The sequence below is a fragment of the Alexandromys fortis genome, unplaced genomic scaffold (assembly GCF_014885135.2).
Source record: "Alexandromys fortis isolate MF-2015 unplaced genomic scaffold, M_Fortis_MF-2015_v1.1 scaffold_114, whole genome shotgun sequence".
Taxonomy (NCBI): domain Eukaryota; kingdom Metazoa; phylum Chordata; class Mammalia; order Rodentia; family Cricetidae; genus Alexandromys; species Alexandromys fortis.
The window spans coordinates 1,756,246-1,778,379 of NW_026068046.1; the positions used below are offsets into that span (position 1 = coordinate 1,756,246).

A 22,134-nucleotide genomic window follows, 5' to 3' on the forward strand; every position below is an offset into this window, starting at 1 on the left:
CAAGTTGGTTTGCTCAGTGAGTGACCCTAACCAACATAGATTTAAACAGCATGTGTGGAGAGCAAGATACCACAGCTATCAAGAAATCGATTTCTCATAATGTTATGAAGAAATTATTTGGATTCTTCTCTACTTGCCTACCTTCTATTTTCAATGTTTTCTTTCATTGGGTTGCTGAATGCCTTTACTATTTCTCCTCTCAGGGAGGATCTCAGACATGATCATTCTCTTCTCTGACCCACTCATTCCCATAACCACCCATCCTCCTGCTTTCCCAGCCATCTCAACAACCAATTGGACATATTAATTTGTTTCACCATAATAATGGCTTTAATGATTCTACTTAATCCTTCTCCCAAGCCACAGTCTTTTTTAACTCCCTAAAAAGAAAGAAATGAGCCTAACACACAAATCTATGGTTTCATAGCAGATAAGGGAGACCAGGCAGGACCTCTTAAATCACATTGCATTATGCCTGTTATGTCTGCTTCGCATGAATGGAAGGGAGCAGTGGTGCAGATAATCGAAAGATCATTTCCACTTCGTTTGGGAATGCACCACACAGTGTTGTTGTAGCTGATTTGCTTTGCTAATTATGTTCTACTGAAGCTAATATTGAAATTGGTTCAATTTTTTTTAAGCTCCTCTGGGCTAGAAGAGAGAAGAGGCAGTGGCATGGCCCACTTTGAAATGAAGGGAAACTGACAACGATGAGGGGGCAAAGAAAATTTTCTATTTAGGCTAATGAGTCCACCAGATAAATGGAATAGGATCAAAGTAGAACTTGGCCAATTATGCCTGGGCAGACCAAGCAGCCAACTGTCTCCTGTGGTTCAATAGCCACTGAGAGGTCATTCATTCCCACAGCCTGTCCACAATCCGAAATCCTCTAAATTAGTACTCTACGTGAAGGGTCTTTGTCATAATACAACCGTGGTTGTAGCTCTATTTGACAGCAAGGATAACACATTTCCAGGCAGACACATTAGCGGTTAGTCTGCTTCAAACTGTATCCACTGTATTGACATAGAAAGAAAAGAACTAAAGGCTAGAAAGACAAGTATGCCTTGATAGTTGTATCACCACACTAAGGGGTCATTGGGCAACCATTGTGGGAAGATAAGAGCCTGATGTGCCATGGAGGTGAGCAGGGAGACTTGGAAGAAATAAGAAAACTGCTGCCTCTTTTCTTTCTGAGTTTCTTGGCCACTGTAGACACAGATATGTAATTCTCGCCAATAAACATTTCTCTTTCTTATTTTCCAGCAGGGCAACTGGACTTTCAGAGAGTTCTATATATTTCTCTAGAGTCTTGGCATCTTATTTTTGGTTTGTTGTTTGTTTGTTTGTTTGTTTGCCTGCTTGCTTTTTGACACGGGTAATTTAGAGATTAATTGTGCATTGGCTTTCTAACCTTACAAGCTGCCATGGGGGACAGCTGACCTATTGAAATGCATTTCTCTCTTTCTCCTCGCAGTCTGCTCCCAGTTCTCCAGAGGGGTGTATGCTATCTTTGGATTCTATGACCAGATGTCAATGAACACCCTGACCTCCTTCTGTGGGGCCCTGCACACATCGTTTGTCACACCGAGCTTCCCCACTGACGCAGATGTGCAGTTTGTCATTCAGATGCGCCCAGCCTTGAAAGGGGCCATTCTGAGTCTGCTGGGCTACTACAAGTGGGAGAAGTTTGTATACCTCTATGACACAGAACGAGGTAAGAAGATGCATCTAGTTTACTCTATGGGTACTCATGTGACAGTGATTTTTAAATGTCAGCACAGTGCATCCCTTTCTTCCAGTAGATACAGTTTAATTCTCCTTTAAGTTTATTTTCAGTATTCAAAATAAATGAAACATGAGAAATCAATTGTAATCTTAGAACCTAATTATCCAAGTCATATACAAAATTCCTCAATAAAATGTGATTTGGGATACACCGTGGAAATAATTTTTGTAAGAGAACTCATCAAAAAAAAACATTATTTGATGGAAAATAAACGAAGTGTAGAATACTATCAAATAAAGTTTTTGATCTAAAAAAGAAAAACTTCCATGTACTACTATGTGTGCATATGTGTGATCTACTGTACCACATAGGATATGGAAGCCCAATCTGGAAGGTGTTAGAAAATGAATCTTGCGAGATTATGATGATTGTCCTTTCAAGACATACTAATTAATATGTTGAAACATACACAAAATAATACAACTAAATGTGCCCCCCAATCCAGTTGTTTCTAATGTTTTCCAAAATGAAACTGAGGGCCCTTATTATTATGATGTTCCATCAGTGTTCTGATATCAGTTATTTGCCTGTAGACTAAATATCGTGGGTTCTCTCTGAGTCTACCACTTCAGATTCAGAGGCAGAAGAAACAAATGAAAGGTCTTTCTTCCTGGTCCCTGAGGTAACTAAAGAAAAGCTCTTTCTCATCAACATAATTTGAGATGTTAGCTTGCTCCTGAGAAGCAAGAGCATTCTTCACATTCCTCTGATTTAGCTACAGCACCAGATCATATCATAAAACAAGCAAGCCTGCCTTTGCCTCCGATACATACCAGCAAAGAGGGGTTGAAACTCACCAATCAGGATCTGAGAATTCTGATACTAGCTAGCTTTCTGATCTTGACCAAGTCTCTGGTACTCTCTTGAACTTGGTCTCCTCACCTAAGGCGTGTCCCTTTTATAATATATAAAATTCTATGGTTCTGTGATCCCTTTTGATAACATACCAGACACAATAAACTTTGTATCTTAGAAATAATTGTAACTTAGATACTATCAATGAGTCAATCTAATGATTTTGCAAACTATTATCTATCTTTAATGGTGTATTCTACCTCTAAGACAGAATTATATAAAATATAGTTCCAATAGGTGTGAGCAAAAAAGATCATTTATGTGACAATTCATGCTATACTAGATTCTGATTGCTTTAAATATTGTAAAAAGGTAGCATTCAAGAAAAGCAGAGTTTTCAGAGACAACTCCTTAGAGTAAATGAACCTCTACAGCAGGATTTCTTGAGGAAGGGAAAACAGGAACATCATGAGGCCTCAACTCTAAACAAAGACCTACCAAGTAGTCAGTCCTGAGATCATATACCTATACATAACATTGCATGGACTGAGCAGGTTATATTTATGTATTTGGAAATATTTTTATATGTGTGACAAGCAGTTTAAAAAGTAGACCATGAATTTGAGAGATAGCAATGGGTAAGGTGCGTGAAAGGCTGCAGGGAAAGAAAGGAGGAAAATAATGTAACTATATTATAGCTTCAAACCCAAAAATTATTATATGTTTTTAAAAAGAATAGAGACAAAGGACAGAGTACAAAGCTCTGTGTGTTCAAGCAGAGTCTTGATTCACTAGGGTAACAACGTTGTTTAAACATTGTTTTAAAATGTCTAATTCCTATTTTAATGCATTTCCTTCCATTCAAAACACTGAGAGTGAATTAGTTAATTTCTATATATTTCATGTAATGCAATTTGGAGCATTGTAGTTTACAGAACTAAAGGCTGATAATCATCAATTTCTCTCCTGAAGCTTCTTTTTTCCATTAAAGATCAGTTCTCTTAATGCTGTAACTACATTCATTTCAAAGAAGACCCAATGCATGCATTCTCTCACCATCACCTATAAACAATCTCTGCTCATTAGACCTCTACTGTGAAAAAGAAAACTGACACCATCTAAGTCTGCTTCTTATCCCTCCTTTAATCCTTAAACCATCTCATTAAATGGTTGGAGCAATTCTATGATCTGACATCCAAAAGAAACATTTCCGATTGGATGTTTATTTCCTCTTTAGCTATTTACCAGGTGGGACTAACTATTATGTTTTCGAGAAATATATTACATAAACATGAACATTAATGTCCACTTTGGAAAGTGTTTTCAAAATGATGTACCAAGAACTATCCCAAAATTTTAATAACTTTCTATTACCCACACGAGAGAAAATACAGTCTATTCTTCAAGATTCAGTATGCTATACCTGAGCCCATTAACTGTCAAGCTCTCCCTATGCACCCTCCTATTTGTCACTATTGTCAAAATGTGCCACATCCATGCCTCTGCTTTATCAACTTCACTTATTCTACTACTTCCTGAAACACTCTCCTATATCTTAGAAAATTGTTTCAATTTTTCTAACCCCATAACAAACTCTACCTCCCTCCTTATTCATTTAGTAGGTATTAAACTTCCAATAGTAAATAAGACACATATGGTTCCTATAGTCATAAAACTTATCTTCTAAGAGAGACAGAAAAATCAAGTAAATAATAAATAATTGTTGTACATTTAGATAGTGTTCTATGAAAGAAGCAAAGATTATAATGCTTGGATCTAATTTGTAAAGGGTATTCATGGATAGCCTTAATGAGGAATGGCATTATAATCTGGTAACTAACAAAGTGAAGGACACAGCCTAATGTGGAAACAGTCAGTGCATAGGACCTGTAGAAATTATTATAAGACCAATGTGGCTCAAAATTAGTGAGAAGAAAGGAGGATGGTTGGACAAAGACTGCAGAGATAAAGGAGAGCCATATTTTAGTCACGGAGTATGACTAAGAAGCACGGTAAAGAGAGTGGATTGAGTGGATTCTTCAGGGGAAATGTATTGCAAGATTCTAAGCAGAGAGGTCAAACAAATTAATGTAAGCTTTTATAGCAAATAGAGTGGGTGGTGAACTAAGGAAAATCAGTGGAAAAACAGCCATTATAGTCATGCAGGTCAGAATGATGACAACTTGAGCAAAGCTGGAGGTAGAGAAAGGTATTAAGGAGTGAAAATGGTGATGCTATTTACTGAACCAGTTTGGAGGAGAAGAAATCTTGCCTACCTCTGAACACCCAGAGAATCCCCTCTGTCCGCACCATTCACTTAGCATTTAACATAATGGCTTTTGCACTGTTACTTCATTTGGTCTGATATAAACTACCCCAACCTCTTATCTCCAATGTGATAATAATCAGTTCTTGTAATAACTCAGTAACATATCTGTTCTATTTTTTTCTTCAATGATAATCTATTACATCAGCACTAAAATGATGGGGTGATATTATAGCATCAAATATAATTTTATAATAGTTTAAATTACACTAGATGTGGAAGACAAAGAGGGAGAAAGAGGGATCCCTCTTTATGTTCAAATAAGCAAAATATACAGTGTTGGAACTGCTCTAGTTCGCTCCAGGAGTGAAGAAGAAGCCAAAGAATGGGTTAAACTTTGGAGGTCATTTAAAAGATATGTTGCACAAACATGACCATTTTTCTCTGGTGTTATCAAACACTGAATGAATTTGAGGTATACGCTGGCTCTGCTCTGATTTCTGTCTGCAGGGGAAGGTCTGATTTAGAATTTGCAAGTCACTGCTTCACTTAATAAAAATGTCACCTTGCTTCATTAACAACAAGTTAGAAAATAAGCATTTGGTTCTATCTACATAAAAAGTCAGTTCTTAGGGAAATTATGAGACTAAGTATGTCACCTACCCTCTCTACAATCTTTCCTTTTGTAACTTCCCTGTTTCTTGTTTACCTGATGTTCCTCACCGTACATCTCTATGCCTGCCCTCCCTGCGAGGAGCAAAACTACATCTCTGCCTATCCTTCTTCCACACTTTCGTGTCCTGCATTCTGTCCCCCCTGATAAATAGTCTTTCTCTGCTAATGACAACACCTCAGCTCGCCAATTTATTCATGCCAATTGATATGGTTCCTAATGACTTAGTGTATTCAGGAGACAAGAAATTTCTATTCAGGAAGGAAATTCTGTAGAAACAGAACCTTAATCCAAAAATGTTTTTCTCTTTATTATTATCACTTTTAATTGGCCCACACCAGTTATGCATATTTATGAGAGACAATGTGATATTTTGATACATGTATACATTGCACAGTGATCAAAATTGGGGTAATTAGCATATGGGTCACCTCATCTATTTGTCATTTCTTTATAGCAAACACACTCACAAAAGTCCTTTTGGTTATTTTTGAAACACACAGAATGTGGTTAACTCTACTCATGTCTCTGGGCAACAGAACACCCAAACCCATTCCTTCTTTCTAATTGTATCTGTATACCCATTAACCAACCTCTGTTCAACTGTTTTCCCTCTATATCTGGTAACCACTGTTCTGTTCTCTACTTCTATAAGTCAGCATTAATCCTAAACTCTCAGGTACCAGGAATTTAACTTGGATTCCTATACAGAAGATTATAAAACCATTCCAAGAATATGGCCACTTCTTCCAGTTATTACACATGCTTTTGGGTGCAAACATTCTAAATAGTAGCAACCTCCTCCACGATAGTGACACACCTGAGAAGTGAAAGCTAGAGTACACGATGCCTCTTCTTAGCTTCCATGGGCAGAACCCATGGGGATGAAAGAATCTGGCCCATCTGTGACTGTGGGCTTAGATAATGAGATAAGAGTCTGGGTGCCGTTTGAGACAACTAGTGCCAACCCTTCCCGGTGTTCAATAAACTCCTGCTGTCTCCCATTCTGAATCTGACTCTCCCTACTCAGTTCCCAAGAAACTCTCTGAAAGACAACAACCTTTTAAAGAGACATTGCTATCTTATTTGAAAGCCTGTGGCAAGAACTGGGGAAGCTATACCAATCATTCTGTTGGTCAACATTCAATTATTGAGTTTTCTGTAGCATTAGATCATGCTAGCTCACTCATGGGATTTAAAAGAAGCCAAGTTAGTCTCTGCTGCTGAGGAATTGACAGTTCTACTGTGGAAACTGATTTGCTTCGTGGCTTCAGGAAAAAAAAATTAAAACCAATTGTTGCCACCCCTACTGGTGACATTTGCATTCATTACAGCATGGGCCTTGGGCAAATAATAAAGTTTCTCAGACAGCTAAGATGCTCAGAAAGTTTTGGAAGGTCCTTGAGGTCATAAGTAGTAAAGAGATTCCCTAAGATAATAAGAGGACTTTCCTCAGAGGATTCTGAATGCTTTCAGACTGGTCGAATTTGAATTCTTCCGAGATGACCAGGGCTTCCTTTTCTCACACTTTTCTGGATGCTGTCATTCAGACTATTCAAATGGCTTAACTTCATAATGCTATTTTTCAAAATAAGGCACACAGTCTTTCCTTTTACTCTGTCTTCTTTCTCTTTCATGTCTCTCGGTTCCATTTCTTCTTCTTCTTCTTCTTCTTCTTCTTCTTCTTCTTCTTCTTCTTCTTCTTCTTCTTCTTCTTCTTCTTCTTCTTCTTCTTCCTCTTCTGATTTTTCTCTTTCTCTTCACACACACACACTCACACACACACACACACACATGGAGTGAAAACTAATCAGGAACTCTCATATGTTATTGTCTCACTCTGCAAACATGTGTGAGAGAATGCATGCTAAGACAGCTTCTGCCACTAAGGCCTTTGCCTCGATCTCCAAAATATTTTATTTCAAAAATGTCACACTAAGTTGCCCAGGCTGACTTTGAATTCACTTTGTAGCTCAGGTAGACATGCACTTATGCTGGGGTATATCATATTTTTAAAATAAGAGTGGCTGCCATTTCTTAAGTATTTAATAATACGAGGTCTTGAGTTTATAGATTATCACATTTCATTATAGTAACCTCTATACATTTCTACAACAGAGGGAACCAAGGCAAAGAAAAAACTCTTCAAATAATGGTTCTTACAGTTATATAACACCAAAGTAATAATAGCACATATCACCCTAGGTCTGCTACACTCCACAGAATATGTGCTTTTCTCTGGCTGGCATACTGCTTCCCGCTGTCTTAACATTTAAAAACACTAGTTGTGTTTCCCTTCATTTTTCCTGTAGCAGTTCTTCAAAGGTCATGCTACTAAGGTCCTCTCTACTTCAATTGTACCTGTGTAGATACAATCTAGTTCTCAATTTACTTCTCATAGAACGGTGCTCACAAATAAATACAAATATCTTTTCTTGCTGTTTTTTTTTTTTTAAGACACAGTTTCTCTGTGTAGCTTGGGCTGTCCTGGAATTCACTCTGTAGGCGAGGCTGGCCTCAATCTCATCCATCTCTGCCTCCCAGGTGTTGGAATTAAAGGCATGCACCCATCTCCAGTTGGCTTCAATACTTTATTTTATGGCACCAGAATATCAGGGATCAATGTAGACAGAAGGTAAAAGCCCCAAATTAAAGGACAGATGAGTTCACAACCTGGAAACAGTTGAAAGAAAAAAGTTCTGGATGCAGGCAGAATGTAAGTTCGAATGGACAGCTGGCATGAGGCCTGAATCTAAGGCAAAGAGAATTCCTATACTCATCTTTGTAGCGAAGACCTCAGAAAGACATAAGCCTGAATGTTCCTACTGCTAAGGAATGATGCATGGTTGAGGCAAAAAGCAATGAATGGTTGGGTAACTTTCAAAGATTGCGTCAGTGTGGCAGCCAGGTACTGTGCGCAGTAGGTATTGCCAGCAAAACAAACCTGTTTTTTGTGTGTTTGTTTGTTTTGCTTTGTTTTCTCTTGTCTTTTGCTCATCCACTTCAAGAACTAGGGAAAGGATGGACAAAGGTAAAAAGATAGCTCCAAGTCTAGTCATGGTCATTTGTCTTCTGGGAAAAGCAAAGTCAAGAGAGTTTTTTTTTTTAATTGAAATTCAAGCTACTTTATATATGAACAAATTAGGAAGGCCCAGAGAGTACATTATCCTGTGAGAGACAGATACTAAATTTCCCTCTTTGAGCAGCAGTAATTGGGGTTGACAGGACCTAAGACACTTGGTAGTTTCTACAGGCTGCTTAATCTATTGTGATGAGTCTTCAACTATGAGAGCATCTTGAGAGACTGTACAATAATATTAGTGAATGAATATTTGGACTGGATTGTGAATAAAGACTATACATATGTCTATAATGAGGGTTTCATTGAAAATGAAAATACTGAAGCTGTCATATTTTTAATACTTCGATTTGCACATCCTTGACTGCTTTGGGGCATAAAAAGAGAAAATGCCGAGCAATTTGTTGTCAGCTCTCGAAATAAATTATCATTTAAACACTTCCTCTCCACAAAGGTTATTAGCTTAGTAGCTCCTTGATTCCTGGGGTTGGACTATCTGTAGGGGAAGAATAAAAAAAAATCACAAGACATTAAAGTATCTTTTCAAAAGCTGAATATTAGTTACTGTGGAAATTGTTCTCTTAGTGGCTTAACATATTTTTGCTGTAGCTCTCCAATGCTGCAGATTAGACTGCAGCAACTATTAATAAATACTGTCATATTTTACAGCTGTCATGCAAAGCTGAAAAAAGGCTTCGCTGTGATTAGATCCTGTTTACTGTAATATTTCCAGCTCAGACTCAGAAAGGCAGTTTTCCTATAAAGGTATTTCCATAAGTAGAATATTTTTCCATCAAATGACATGACTAATTTTAATATATTGTTAACTCCTTGGTGGCAGTGAATTTGCAGTTGAATTGATTTCACAACCAGACGTACATTCGTCTCCAAAGACACATTAAACAAAAATGTCAAATTTTCTCCCTTGGGTTGTCCTTCATATACAGAAATGGTACTTCCTCTCAGAAGGTTTGCACTGAGTGTCTCCCCTCTCTCTTTGAAGGAGAAGTATACACTGTACTACTTGCCTGCTTTGACTCTGCCATTCCTGTGACCAACTGCATTGTTGGTCACATTGCCAAGACAGCTAGTCAGGATTTAGGGAAAGCATTCCTTCAATAGACTAGCTAGAATTATTGCTTCCTGCCCCAATGTCATCACTGTAGCAAAAGAAACAAATCTTTCTTCCTACCACCACCACCACCACCACCACCACCACCACCACCACTACCACCACCATCAGCTTCAGCTGTGTGGAAGTTTTTCTATGTCTGGCAGAGGTTTTGGTATTGTTTTGTTTCCTCTGACCTTCCATTGCTTTCATCGGGTTTCTTGAGGAATTACCCTTCAATAAGCCGAATAGCTAATTATTAATGAACGAATATTCTTGAGACCAATAGGGGCTAGCTGCGATTTGCTACAATCACTGGGTTTCAGCCTGAGAGGTTATTGAAAGTGAGAGAGATTTTGTAGTCATCCTGCAACTCTGACACCGAGGCTTGTCTCTTGGAGCCCTGTAGACATCAGTTCAAGTGAGGGCACAGAATGGGAAGACAATGTATATAAAGTCTTTAGTACCCAGCTGAGCAGAATACCATGTTCAATGAATTTTAGCTCTTGTGTTTATTATAGTTTCAAAACTTTTCCCTCGAGAAATGAAATTTACCCCCTCAGGGGACATATGGAGGTATATAGACACATTTTAGTAGTGGGGAGAAGCCAGGAATACTATTACACATTCTGTAATGTACAAGAAAGTATCCTCTCTCTCTCTCTCAGCATGGAATTATTTGTTACAAAATGTTTATGGTGGGAAGGCAGTATTGGGTAAAAGGACTGGCTGCAGAAACTCAAAAGATTGACTATGAACCAACATAAAATTAATTGAGAGTTTCATTGTGCCTGCATTGGTGTTAACAATAATGTTCAAAATGGAATAATTTTTGAGTATGAATAGTTCACACCATGCTAAGAGAAGTGTGTTAAGAGTAATGCCCGTGAAATAACAATGAATATGAAATAACATAAGGCAAGAGCTATATTGTGTAGTATGGATTTCAAGTTCCAAGGGAGACCAAAGAAGATAAAGTTCCTAATGGGCAGGCTAGAAATATCAGGGAAGGCTCCGTGGAAGAAGATATGTTTCTGAGCCCACAATGGAACTGCTTCACCTAGCAAGGACCCACCTCCATTGTTAATGCCAAACTTGCCTCTAGAACCAAAACAACATGACATTCCCATCAACGCTCTCCAACTTAAGAGATCAGGACAAGACACATAATTAAAAAATAAAAAAGGAGCACTGTTCCTTTTACAAAATGGAAAGCAATTACAGGGCTGTTGAAAATAGGCAGTAAACAAAGAAAGGAAGGGCAATACTGGCAAAATTCCATTTTCTCAACTAATGCTCCAGCAAAAGTGCAATTTGCAGCAAAATCAACAGAGCTCTCTCCCCTTGTCTTGCAGTCAAAAACATTGTTTGGTATTAGCATGGCTATACAGGATGCCTCAACCGAAAAATAATGTACAAAAGCAAGAGAGACAGAATGTGAACTGCGTAGGAGGTTGAGGGGGCAGTAGGGAGGATGACTATGAATTGCTATGGCCGGTGCCGGCGGGGCATTTACATGGAACACAGTTTGTCTGCTCCGCAAATTCTCTGTGGAGCACCTCAGTTCATGGAAAAAGAGGGATTCAAATAAAGACTGCTTCCCTGTTTTCCTGGATTCATTCCAATCATTTCAGTTGCCAGTGTCGGCGGCTGTCCTGCTTTGTCGACTCCACAAACGATCTGCTGAATTCTCTGGTGCTAACTGCCTCAGCAGGCTTTCTCGCCAGTAGAAGAGAGGCTAATTAAGATCATGTCAAGCAAGGAGTTTGACAGGTTATGTTCATGGTTCATACTGAGCTTTGAGATGGTGTTTCAGCTTCACTGCAGGCAGGCAGCACTTGGCTAGGCACTGATTTCATAGTAGGCCTCTTAGTTGCTTCCACATGCTCTTGTATTACCAGGCCTTCATTTACTTAAGGATTTCCCCCCTCCTCCTTGGGGTAATTAGGTGTCAGTGTCTTTGCTTTCAATTGCATTACTCTGGCTCTCTTTCATTTGAATTTTTAATATGCTTGTAAACAAAGACAACAATTCATATTCGGGTCATTTTTCCTACTAAACCATGCGTTTTTGCGCGGTGTGTCTTGCCGACATACAGCATCTAGAGGTGAGCTCAGGATAAATAAAGGAAACTCTGCTTCTCACAGAAGGTAGAAAATGGGAGAAGCATATGGAACTCATTATACCAAGTGGTAGATTCGACTGAAAATATAAATAGCGTCCCCTCCCCCAAATAAAGGTTTAGATAACTTCGTGAATAACAGCTCTACAGTGAGTTATTAAGAGCAGAAGAGATGTTTGGCGGCTTCTCTGAATTGAGGATGTCACAAATCACATAGCAGAGTTTTTTTTTTTTTTTTTTTGAGGCCATACTTACCTTCTTATAGGCATACAGTCACATGGAACACTGGCATTCTATCCCCTAAGATTTAAAGATTTAAAACATCTAAGAGGTTTGAAGGAAAGCTCAGGAATAGATGCAAGTTATCCAGGAACATTTTGTCTCCTCTCACATAAGCAGAGTCTCTAACCACTGTCAAAGGTAAGCACAGCTGGACACCCCGTGGTTCGGAACAACTTTTAGTTGGCACCATACCATTGCAATAAGGAAAGAGTTCAGGATAAACTGAAGTCGCCTTCAATTTATACAAAAGTTCTTGGGTGTTTTAGAGAAAAAGTGAGGAAATAGGAGCAGCTGCATAGGGGTCTCAATCACATAAGTGAAAAGTTACAAATAACCAGAAAGCTTCGTCTATGGGAAACTCATGCAGTTTTCATAAGTGGTACTTACGGAACTCAAGCTCTTACCATCCATTAGATGTTGGGATACATAGGCATTATATTTTGCTATATGACAAATAAGAAATTCATTTTTTTTCAGCCTGGAGTTCCTCAGGCAGGCATTTTAAAAATGGGCTATGGTCAACCTAGGAATGTGACCTTTCATTTCTAGAGATTATGTCAGAGCTCTTTTCAAGTTCTGATAGAGCAAACTTGGAATCCCTTCAAGTAGAGGGCTTAGAGAAGTCTTCCAAGAGTTTAAAAAGGACAGAATCTTTGTCACCATACAACAAGAACACCCTGTTGTAAAAGGTGAGTGATTCGCTTAATGGCACTGATAGAATGGATCATCAAACCAGAACTGGTTCTAAGTCCATCTCTGCCACCAAATAGCTGTGATCAAACTCAAGTCACATGACCTTTTTAGCCTCCACTTTCCACATTTGTAAAATGAAGGAGGGAGTCTGCCATCCTGCAATTAAAACTCTCCATCAGTGCACTACTGGGGTTACATTAAGTGACTGAAATAGAGTGCCTCTTCATAACAAGCCCACAGTTTAGAAAGACATCCTAATATGTAAATCTATAGACTCCAACATGAATGCTAAGTGCTGTAAAATCCTGGTAGCTACTATAGAACTTCCGTTTATAATGAAACTAGAACTGCCTTTCAAATGACTACTCTTATTGGGAGGTTAATATGCAAGTAACTATCTACACTGACTTCTTTAACTCAGAGCATCCACACGTTTCTCTTTTTGTAATCACTTAGTGATTAACCTTTCACCTTATCAATGTTCTCTGAGACGGGGGAGAAAAGGCAACAATGCCTAGATGATAGAATAGGATGTCTTAGTAGATCTGAAAAATCCTTCCAGGTAAATTTCCACACCAGTGAGTACCATAAGGCACTTGTGATGGGTTTTCTCCTGACAAAGTTTGCTGGGTTTCTCAACAGTGGCCTTCCTGCCATGCAAAGCCTGTTCTTCCAGCACCCTTTGGCATCTTAAAACATGGTCCCATTGTCATTTTCAATCTCTAGGCTTCCTAAGAAGGAAAGAAATACCTCTTACTAAAAATTATATGAAAAAATTCTATAATTAAAGGTAAATAAGCTTTGTTTCTGGAATATATCCAGTTTCTCTAAAAATTCAAAGTGCTACACTAGGCAGAATTTTACAGGGGCTCTGACCCATTCCCAATGATGGGTCTCTACATTTAACTTCCTCTTAACCATTTACCTTGCTGCCCTATCTAGACTTCTTCTTCCCCAGTAAACCCTTCTGCTCCATGTACTTCTCCAGAACTCTCATCTTTGAATCTTTCAGATTTAATTTATGTGTATTAGTGTTTGGATGCATGTATGTGTGTGCATCGTGTCTGTGTCTGGTATCTGAGGCGGTCAGAGAGCTAACAGAGCTCTGAGACTGGAATTATGGGTGATTATGAGCCACCATGTGGGTGTTAGGACTCAAACAGGGTCCTCTGAAAGAATAAGTGCTCTTAGTCACTGAGTCATTTACATCCATTAAACCTCATCTCGAAGCCTTCCCCTACCTCCGCTCACATTCCACTACCATAAACTCCTCTATACTAGTACTCCATAATTGTCAATGTTCCAATATGCCACATGGAAGATACTCATTTCAGTTTTCAATTTTTTTGCGTGTGGTGTTCTTCTTTCTGTCATTTAGATTGCTCACTCAATTTCCCTCCAACACACACACATAAATATACATCTACACAAAACTCTGGAAAATACCTTGTCCTCCAAAGTCCTTCACAAATATGTGTTTCCATTAGTGTAGGTATCTCTGCCTACTGTTCTCTGCTCTCTGCCCTCCTAGTTCTTTGCCTAGACCTTTAATACAGCATTAGACAGAAAATGGCAGGATTATCATTTGTTTACATATTTGTCTTCTAAACAATATTGTCAACTTATTGAAGATGACGTTTCTGTCCTACTCATCTCTGCAAGCACTGTGTTAAGTGCTAGATAAAACATAGTTACTGGTTGTTGCTATTAAGCAAATAAAAAAGTAAGTGAAAGAACGTTAGCTAAAAACAATGTAGAATTACATAAGCTTTGAAAACATAATGAAGGAGATTGAGTTCTGAGTAGACTATGTTCGCAAATCATGCCTTAGATAGCTATCTATCTCCCGTGTATTAATTAGCCTGTGGCCCAACCTCTGTACCAAATATACCACTTTCCTAGCCCAACCAATTAAGAAGCAACGCAGATATTTGAATCCTAGCAACTTTAGCTGGAGGCTCTAGGTAATGGACAGATTTTCAAGACTCTGCATGGTTCCTGAACCTTGCCAATACAAAGCCATTCATTACTGAGGACTCTCAAGGTGTAGCATGTAGCTATTGCACTATTTCATGCAAACCACATGAATTCTCTGAGGATGAGAGTAAAATGACATTAATCTCCACATATCCAACTATAAAACTAAAGAAAGAAAATTACTTCAAAATCTCTCTGTAGGTAACGCTGCAAACACAAGAAGTGATATGAGAGCTATGTAGTCAGTTCTTGGTAATCCACGTGAGAGCAAAGCCAGGCCCTGATTATCTAAAGGCTATTTATGTCAGAATAAAAGAGTATCTTGTGAAAACAGATCTTCCTTTTCATTCCAACCTAGTAAGGCTTGCCTATGTATGGAAAGTAAGGAAGAGATTCCAGGGAAAGGAAATTTTCAGATGCCACTTTGATTATAAATTTTCCATGGCTATTAACAGGACTCCATAGAACACAAAACAATGATCTTTGAGACCAGAATTAGTTAGGAGAGGTGGAGACAAAAATGAAGCAGTATCAGAAACATCAAAACAGAGAAAAAACAAACAAATGCTGGTCAGTATTATTCCTGGTCAGTATTATACCTGAAATCATGAATAAGTGATATCAATAAGGAGCAAGGAGAACGAGCAATAAGCACTTGTAAGCTTGTTAAGTTTGGCTAAGGAGATTTGCTATAAGACATTTTATTCTCTAATAAACTCAAATTGTATCACATGTGGAAATTCCAGGTTTCCACAATCAAAGCACAGAGTTCTTCCAAAGATGCACTTTATGCCAATGAAAGACTGAGACAAGGCTCCCAAAGCTTAGTTGGGTTGCCTTCTCTCTCTAGAAGCTCTCAGCAAAAGTATATTCCTGCTGAAAGTCCCAAGGAAGACTTTCTGGTTTCCACTGGGCACAAAGCATGGAAAGCTACAGAACAGTACTATTTACTAAAGCTACCCATTTTTAACTCCTTTCAATAACACTAAGGTGTCATAATTCATCAACAAAAAAGAACTGCAACTTTATTAAGTGACTGTATTCACCTAGCAGAGTACTAAATAGTAATGTTAAATTTTTTATTAGACATGTCAAGCTGGAAAGGCTTTGAAAGTTCTTAAATTCGGAGTTTGGAATTCTATAAAATGAATCAGTCCCATATTTTGTCATGCTCATGAGTCTTCTAATCTGTAATTCTACTTTATAAAGTGGTATTCTAAAAAAATTTAAAGGCTAGTCCAAGATTTATCACATTAAGCCTTTTCTACCCTGTTTAAAATTACCTGCATAATGATGTGTGTGTGTGTGTGTATGTGTATTATATCTTTTCATATAGGAATAAAAGAGAACGATATGATGTAAGCTAAAATCAAATGCGGAGAATGACCAGGCCATTTCCTAAAGCTAAATTAACAGCTCTGTAGATGAGTGGTTTGGGTGTGAGGACTCATCTTTTTGTGTCCACAGAAAAATAACCCTATTTGTAAAGTTCTACCCAATCAAACTGAAAGAGTTAATGGAACTTTCTATGTTCTTCATGTATTAACCTGATGAGGCAATGCAACCAGGTCTAGCCATTTTCTCTGATAATTAGCAAGTCAAGTCACTTCATCTAATAAAAAAAATCTGCAAATGATTATCAGACAAGGGATCCCTACAATAAATGTCTTGGGTCATTTCATGGATGCCATAATTTTCCCAAACTCCTAGGATGGCCTCATGCTTTAGATGTGTAAAAGGTACCTAGAACAGTTCCTGGAACATGGCTTCTGTAACTGGTACATTGTTACTGACCTCTTACCAGGGCCACAGGAAAGTGGTGCTGCTTCAGCAGTGAATGAAGAGCCCTAGTTCCCGAGCTCCCCTCGACCTGTGCCACAGTGCCATGCTGCCCATCCTTTCATTGTGCTAATTTGGGTTCTACTCTATTGGATTCAGAACCTCTTCCCATGAAAAGAGCTTGAAAACTCACAGAAGATGGCAGATATGGCCCAGGGACAATGGGCTTAGATATGACATTTGTCTAAGTGCAGACACCCTCTGGCCCAAAGGAAGGAAACCTTGGTCTTGGAATTGCTAGACTGATGATCAGGAAGTAGGGTTTGTTTTTCCCCTGTTGTCTTGACTTCATGGCCAGCCTTCCAGCTGTTCTACATATTACTAAGAGCAAACGCACTGATGAAAAACAGTGTGGCTAGAGAAGCACAGACCCATACTTTTTTTTTTGAGGGTTTATTCAGCGTCTATTTCAGAGAATAATAAAGATATATATATATATACACACACTTTGTATTTTAATTAAATAGAAAAGCATAAAGGTAACATCCTGAGCAGACAACTTCTTCATAAGGTACAGAAGTCAGTGACACCGCCCAAAATATACATATACATTCCTTCTTAACTAAGCTGAGAGAACTCGGTGTGTCTTTTCTAACATATTTTTAAATTTACCTAAACTATAGTATGTAAAAAAAAAAAAACACCAAGAAACTAGCAGTAAAGCTCAGTTTGCAATCTTTCATTTGTTTGGCTTAAGCTGCTGCATATTCGAAATGAGGAGGAATTAAATTAGAATCTAGTTCCAAGTTCCCTCCCAGATTCCCCTTTGCCTACAGACCATGTCCTTGATGTTATTGTTAAATTGTTGGATGGAGCCAGTCATCTGTGTATATTAACCTGAGAGGGGATATAACAGGAAAGCAAACAACAGATATTAGAGAACATGTAGAGTCTATATTCATTTTATGAAGAGCAAGGAATTGAGTATTTTGTGCTCTTCAGGGTGAATAAAAAAAGATATGTTAATAACTATCCTCATTAAAGCTCTGAAGCCAGTATCCTCCAGACGGTAGCTTCTCTCATCACTTGTTCTTGTTTTATTCTGTTTGTCTGAGACTGGGTTTCTGCTCTGGAAATGAGTGTCACTTCATACTCACAATCCTCCTGCTTCAGCCTTCTGAGTGCTAGGATTACACTTAAGCACCATTATGCCTGGCTTCGTAACTTGGACTTAAGGGTTGGCTCGACCAAGCAGATGTTCAGAAATCTATAGTACACTAGCATCTTCTCCAAATGCAGAGACAAGTGGTCTGAAAATAGCTCTGTTTACTTAAGGCAAATCTTAGGATTGTTTTCATCGTAGCATCAATCAGCTGTGTGAAGTTGAGCTACAACCTCTCTGTGTATTTGTAAAATCCCAATGGTTATAGTCTCCACTTCTTTGAGCTGCTATAAAAATTAAATGACATATGATAAACATGCTTGGTACAATATCTGGTAAATGAAATATGCTCAATAAGTGGCAGTTATTATTGCTTATGATAATGGTTAAACTCCTTCAAAAGCACCAATATTAAACTATACTTACTAAATGCAGCAATCGCCTTCATAAAAAAAGAAGAAAGACACACAAAATTGGGACTGCCACAGAAAATTCTAGGTGTTTTATCACTCACTATACCTATTTATATACTTTCCCCATAGTTTAACAAAGCATCTTAAATGAAATGATGGAAAAATCCAAAATTAACGCAAAGGCAACATTCTTGACCCCATAATTCCCTGTAGCCTCTGATAAACTATCTGGAACTCTAGGAATCGGATTTCTATTCCTATCCCCTGTCTATTTTGCTCTTTGGGTGTTCCAACCTGAAATTAACAAAATATTTCCATATACTACTTGCTTTCATGACCTCATCCAATATGTAACTTTGAGATAAAAATGTTGCTTGATGAGAATCCATTGAAATGGAAGAACATTTAGTTACTCTGATTAATATTGTTCAAATAAAGCCCATCATTTTCCACTTCCAGGCATTTTCCTGGGTCTTTTATCATTATTCATATCCAGTGAGGAGGGCAGGGCAGGACAGAACAGATGTATTGTTGGTTTGGAGACAAAAAAAAAAGCCCTATATCTCCAAACATGAGAATGATTTGCCTGAGGTTGTACAACTAATAAAAAATAAAAGCAAGCAGGGCTGGAGCCCAAGTTTCCAAACACTCTATCCAGAAATCTTTCTTCTCCATCAGACTGTCATATACCTGTAAGGCAAGGGGTTATTTTCTTAAGGACCATGAAAGATTCAGGCTTGAGGGGAAAGTCTGAGTGCTAACGAATCACCGGTTCCTCAGACTAATATCTACCCTTGATGGAGCGCTTGTTATGTACCAGCCTCTGCAATAAGCCTCCAAAATGTATCATATCCCTCAATCTTCAGAGCAGCTTTAGTAGAGAGGGATTGCTGTGGTTCTCTTACAGATGAGGAAGTAGAGGCATGAAAAGGTTAAGTGATTTGATCTCCCATCATTCTCCTAGAAAGTGATGGAGCTAGCAGTGTGCATTCTGCTTCTTCTGTTTAAAATGTTCTTCCTACCACTCCACATTGACAGCCACCTTCAGCTCTCCTATTCACAAGGAAGAGATGTTATTTTTAAAGATGCTTTAGGGCAGGAAGATAAGTGGTACTCTCTCAATTCCTCATACTGATAGAAGGGAGAGGTACACAAAGCACATCTTGTCTACTCTGAAAGCTGAGAATTTGCAGCCTCAGAAGGGGACTCGGAGTGCAATAGAGGTAACTTGGGCAAGGGGATATTCTCAGTTACTCACACCCTGGTCTCCCTATACATGGTTCTCAGCCAAATTGAAGAGTAAAAGCACCTTATTTAATTCTTAGCTTCATCTACTTCTATGGGTTTAGGCACATCCCCACTCACCCACATCCTTTGTCAAAACTACCCTGTTTCCTTTTATCAAGAAGTCTACCAGCAAGATCCACATGCTCGTAGCTGATGAGGTCAGTGTGTCCCCATCTCAGTGCCTTTCTTAAGTGCCTGGCTGCTCTTCCAGAGAACCCAGGTTCTGTTCTTATGACCCACATGGTAGCTAACAGCCATCTGTAACTTCCATTACAGAGGATCTGACACCTTCTTAAGGCTTCCCCGGATACTGTACATATGTGGTACTCTGACATAACTGCAGGCAACGCACCCATACACATGAAATAAAAATTATTTTCAAAATATTGAGGAGAGTCTTCTGGGCCTTTACCTTTAAGCATCTAAACAAGAAGCAGGGCCCGTTAGGAAAGAGGCAGCCAGGGAAGGGTTGTCATGCCTAACTCACTAATTATTGAAGTTGACCATTTTCATTTTCTTGCTATCATAAATCTTCCCCTGAGGATACAAATCGGTGCAAATCACTCTCAAGACAGGAAAGGTGAAGCTCCAAGTGAACACTTAGACTGGGAAAGGGAAAAATCAGTCCATTATTTTAAGATCTCTTGAGATGCTGTAAATACACAGGCAACACAGAACAAAGATCCCTTTTTCCCCCCTTACATTATTTATGGGCCATCTAAAAATTACATTCCCGTTCTCTTTCCAGCTCTGAGAGAAAAACATGCATATTCATGATCTGATAAATATTTAAGTGGGATTTATTTAAATGAGAGAGACCATTTACAAACATTCCCTGGCTCTCAGATCTTATCCTGGGCACACAGAGGGAGGATAATTCCCTCTGGTAGATTCAAAACCTCCGCTGGCCACCTGTCCCCCCAAACTTGGAGCTCTTCCTTGAGAACTGGTGAATGTCACCCGCAGTATTTTAAGGGAGCCTTCTGCACCACCTCCCTCCAGTCCTGCCTTCCTGTTGTGAGATCATGTCATAGGATTCATCATTGGCAAAATTCTGTAGCTGGAAGTTTATGTGGCAGGGCGGGGGCTACAAGTTCAGTCATGACTTTCTTTGCCTGTGCCTTTCTTTCCACAACCCAGTAGTCCCACAGCAACACCCAGCACTAGTAGCCACTCTGCCTATGGGTATAATCCTCCACACTCTAGGAGGAGAGTTAAAAGATATACTTGGTAACTTAGACTATTTGGTTGTTAAACAAGAAGTTTTGATGTTTTAGGAACATTTTATAGGTGGGCTAGCAAGATGGATCAGCAGGTAAAATTGCTTGCTGTCAAACTTGATGACCTGGATTCTATCTGTAACACCCATGGTGGAAAGAGAAAACTGACTCCTAAATGTTGTCCTCTGCCCCCTGCACGTGCATCATGGCATGTGGACACAGGCACCTATTTATATGCATACACATGTACACTCAATAAATTATTTTAATGAAGAAAACAAAGAAATAAGGGTTTTCTTAATATTCTATTTTATAAGGACATACTGGGCTTTCATTACCTCCTTTCAACAATGTTAGACTTTCAAGGTAAAAATCATTTCCTCCATCTTAAAGACTTTTTGAAGTATAAGAAAAATGCTGTTTGCCTAAAAAGAATCATACAGCTTGTAAGTTGCAGAATTAGGACTGGAACACATGTCTGACTCTAAGATCTGGAGTCTCAGAATACCTCTGGCCTATGGGAAGGCTGGGAGAAAAAGCAATGATAACCCAAACAGAAAGCCAATGCTGACATATCAACACTGCAACTATAGGAACAGAGAGGCAGCACCTCTTCATTGATGCTGTGCAGTAGGTATTCTTTGTATGAACAAGGTCTGGCCTCTCCATTCTAGTATCCATTTTAGGTACCTCCTAGACCTAGTTGTAGGGCAGTTTCCACTCCCCTAATAGAAATTCATCTATTTTGTGTCTCATTTCCACAGTTTATGAAATGTCCATTTAACTCATCTACTAAATTAATCTGGTTAGGGAATTGCATACTGGTTAACATCTCAATGCACAACTCATCCCAAGTAATACACATGTTTTAACGGAAGCCTCTAATTACTTAACTCAGGGACACTGTACATGATTAGGATTGCAAGTAATGAGCCAAGCCAGTAAAAGAGAAAGGACTGGGTTTCTCAGGTCCAATAGTTTGTACTACCTAAATGGCTATCTAAACTACCCAATTTAGACTTGCGAGATACAATGTAGGTATCCAATAAAAAATTTATTTTCAGATCAATAAAAAACAGATATTCTTCTACTATGAGTATAACCTAAATAGAAGGGTCATACTTAAATTGAAATAATGTTATTTGAAGTTCAAATTTACTCAGCTTTGTCTGCTTTTTATTGTATCCAACCGAGATTTAATTCAAAGTCCTATTCTAAAAAGAATCCCCGTCCAGAAGTGACTATCAGGTATTTACTTGCTTATGACCCTTGCCTGTGACTAATTCCAAAGCACAAGGCTGAAGGACTGAAGGCTGTGAGTGGGGAACAGATAAGACAGGGGGAACTATCATATTATAAGACTGGTCCTTGTCACCTCTATATGACAAAAAAATGGAATGTCATTGAACCATTTTACACCAGAGAACTAGCTTTATCTGTCTTTTACCATCCGTCTTCCAACTTAATGTGCTGTTTTCCTGTATCA

At 38.7% G+C, this 22,134-nt stretch overlaps 1 protein-coding gene across 3 annotated transcripts in view; it reads left to right on the forward strand.

Annotated features, from left to right (window-relative positions):
• The window catches only part of Gria3 (glutamate ionotropic receptor AMPA type subunit 3), a 272,274-nt gene that overhangs the window by 73,122 nt on the left and 177,018 nt on the right, over positions 1-22,134 (forward strand). For all 3 annotated transcript variants that reach the window (XR_007588155.1, XM_050118848.1, XM_050118849.1), the window contains exon 3: positions 1,478-1,717. Coding sequence is in view for 2 of the 3 variants with exons in the window: in XM_050118848.1 (XP_049974805.1) it covers positions 1,478-1,717 (240 nt within the window). In the remaining variant the exon portion in view is untranslated. The remainder of the gene's footprint in view (positions 1-1,477; positions 1,718-22,134) is intronic.